General features: G+C 50.7%; 1 protein-coding gene across 1 annotated transcript in view; it reads right to left on the bottom strand.

Annotated features, from left to right (window-relative positions):
• The window catches only part of LOC116706977 (ecto-NOX disulfide-thiol exchanger 1-like), a gene marked incomplete at both ends in the record, with an annotated part of 44,461 nt that overhangs the window by 11,886 nt on the left and 30,296 nt on the right, over nucleotides 1-2,279 (bottom strand). Inside the window, 1 exon segment of the mRNA XM_032544071.1 lies at nucleotides 1,935-2,147. Coding sequence (XP_032399962.1) covers nucleotides 1,935-2,147 — 213 coding nt within the window.

The raw sequence follows: 2,279 nt of genomic DNA, 5'->3' as shown, positions 1-2,279 counted from the left end.
CATCATGACATCATCATGACATCATCGTGACATCATCATGACATCATTATGACATCATCGTGACATCCTCGTGACATCATCGTGACATCATCGCAACATCATCGTGACATCATCACGACATCATCGTGATATCATCATGACATCATCGTGACGTCATCGTGACGTCATCTGCACATGTGCAGGACGCATCGCGTACCGACGGCATCTCTTCCTTCACGACTTACAAAGGCCACATTTGTCCAAAATGGACGCCCGACGTTAGCGTCAACACACGTTCCTATTGGTTGTATCACATGCTTAATATAAGTGGACGTCAGGGGCCTAAATACACAGCTCTGGGCCCTATAGAAAGGCATTTTCTATAGGGCCCCAGGTATTCATTCTAGCATCGTTTGGGGCCCCTGGGTACTTCCTGGGTACCCCCCCCCCCCGCAGTCCAACACCCCCAATGGAAGTTGTAGTGGACGCCATTTAGGTGCTTTACCCTTCCTTCCAACGCTCTGTCATTCCTCTGAGCTGGAGATAATGGATGGGGCGGGGGGGGGGGGGCGGTTGTCAGGAACTCGGGCTGAGATGCTGGCAGAACAAACGACTTCGCCGAGGCCGAGAGATTTAAGGAGTGGTGAGTAATCTGAGACGCCATGGTAACCATCAACAATCAGCCGCAGCCTCGATTTGGTTATGCAGCCGTTATTGGTGATGAAGACACATGAGGACAACATGGGGAAAACTGGGCGACATGGGGACGACATGGGGACGACATGGGGACGACATGAGGACATACATAAAGACAACATGAGACAACATGAAGAAACATGAGACAACATGAAACACATGGGACAACATGGGGACAACATGGGGACAGACATGGGACGACTGGGACGACATGAGACAACCATAAAGACAACATGAGGACAAAATGAAGCAAACATGAGGACAACATATGAGACACATGAGGACACATGAGGGACACTAAAGACAACATGCGAGGACAACATGAAGACAACATGAGGGACAACATGAGGACAAATGAAGGACAAATGAAGACAAATTGAGGACTAACATGAAGACAACAGGAGGACAACATGAAGACAAAATGAGGAGCAACATGTGCAGACAATTAAAACAAACATGAGACAACATGAAACAACATGGGGGTCAACATGAAGACAACATGAGGCCACTGAGGACAACATGAAGAACAACATGAGGACAACATGAAAGACAACATGAGGGCACACATGAGGACACCATTGCAGAAACATGAGACAAAACATGAAGACACCATGAAGACAACATGAAGCAACATGAGAGGACAAAAATGAGGCATAAACATGAGGACAACATGAGGACAACATGAAGACAACATGAGGGTAACATGAGGACAACATGGGGACAACATGAAGACAACATGGGGACTACATGAAGACAACATGAGGACTAGGACAGTGTTTGTCCTCACTATTGATGGAAACATACGCAAAAACCCTGAAAAGTGTAATTTAACTACAATTATAAACATATAAAAAAATGTCCTCAGAGGGTTGAAAGACTCCAGACTACATCCTCCATAACCACGTCAGGCAGCGAGGACGGACAGGTCTCCTGTCTCCGGCAATGGACCTGTATGAACCAGCGGCGTGGACGGACAGGTCTCCTGTCTCTGGCGATGGACCTGTATGAACCAGCAGCGAGGACGGACAGGTCTCGTGTCTCCGGTGACAGACCTGTACAAACCAGCAGCGAGGACGGACAGGTCTCGTGTCTCCGGCGACAGACCTGTATGAACCAGCGGCGAGGACGGACAGGTCTCGTGTCTCCAACGACGGACCTGTATGAACCAGCGGCTGACTGGGTGCGGGGGACGGGGGACGGGGGACGTACCTGGACACGGCTGGACACGCTGCCTGGCTGTAATAAGAAGGGTTCCTTACACTGCGTGAGGATGGCCAGCAGGGCGTCCCTGAAGGTGTCCCTGGCGCGCTCCATGTCCTCCTCGTGCTGCGCCTTCTCGCCCAGCAGCCGGCGGACGTGGCCGTTGGCCGACTGGATCAGGGAGTAGAAGAGGTTGGCGGTCCGCCGGGTCACCTCGCCCCGCTCGATCCAGGAGGACAGCACCGCCGTGGCCTGGCTGAACGACTGGTCCTCTGCAACAGGAGGGGCAACACTTCACTATTCACTCAACTATTACCCCAAACTATTACCCCAAACTATACCTATTAGATAACATGAGGACAACATGAGGACAACATGAGGACAACATGAGGACAACATGAGGA

The sequence above is a fragment of the Etheostoma spectabile genome, chromosome 2 (assembly GCF_008692095.1).
Source record: "Etheostoma spectabile isolate EspeVRDwgs_2016 chromosome 2, UIUC_Espe_1.0, whole genome shotgun sequence".
NCBI classification, from domain to species: Eukaryota; Metazoa; Chordata; class Actinopteri; order Perciformes; family Percidae; genus Etheostoma; species Etheostoma spectabile.
This window is presented reverse-complemented; position numbering and strand designations above follow the sequence as displayed.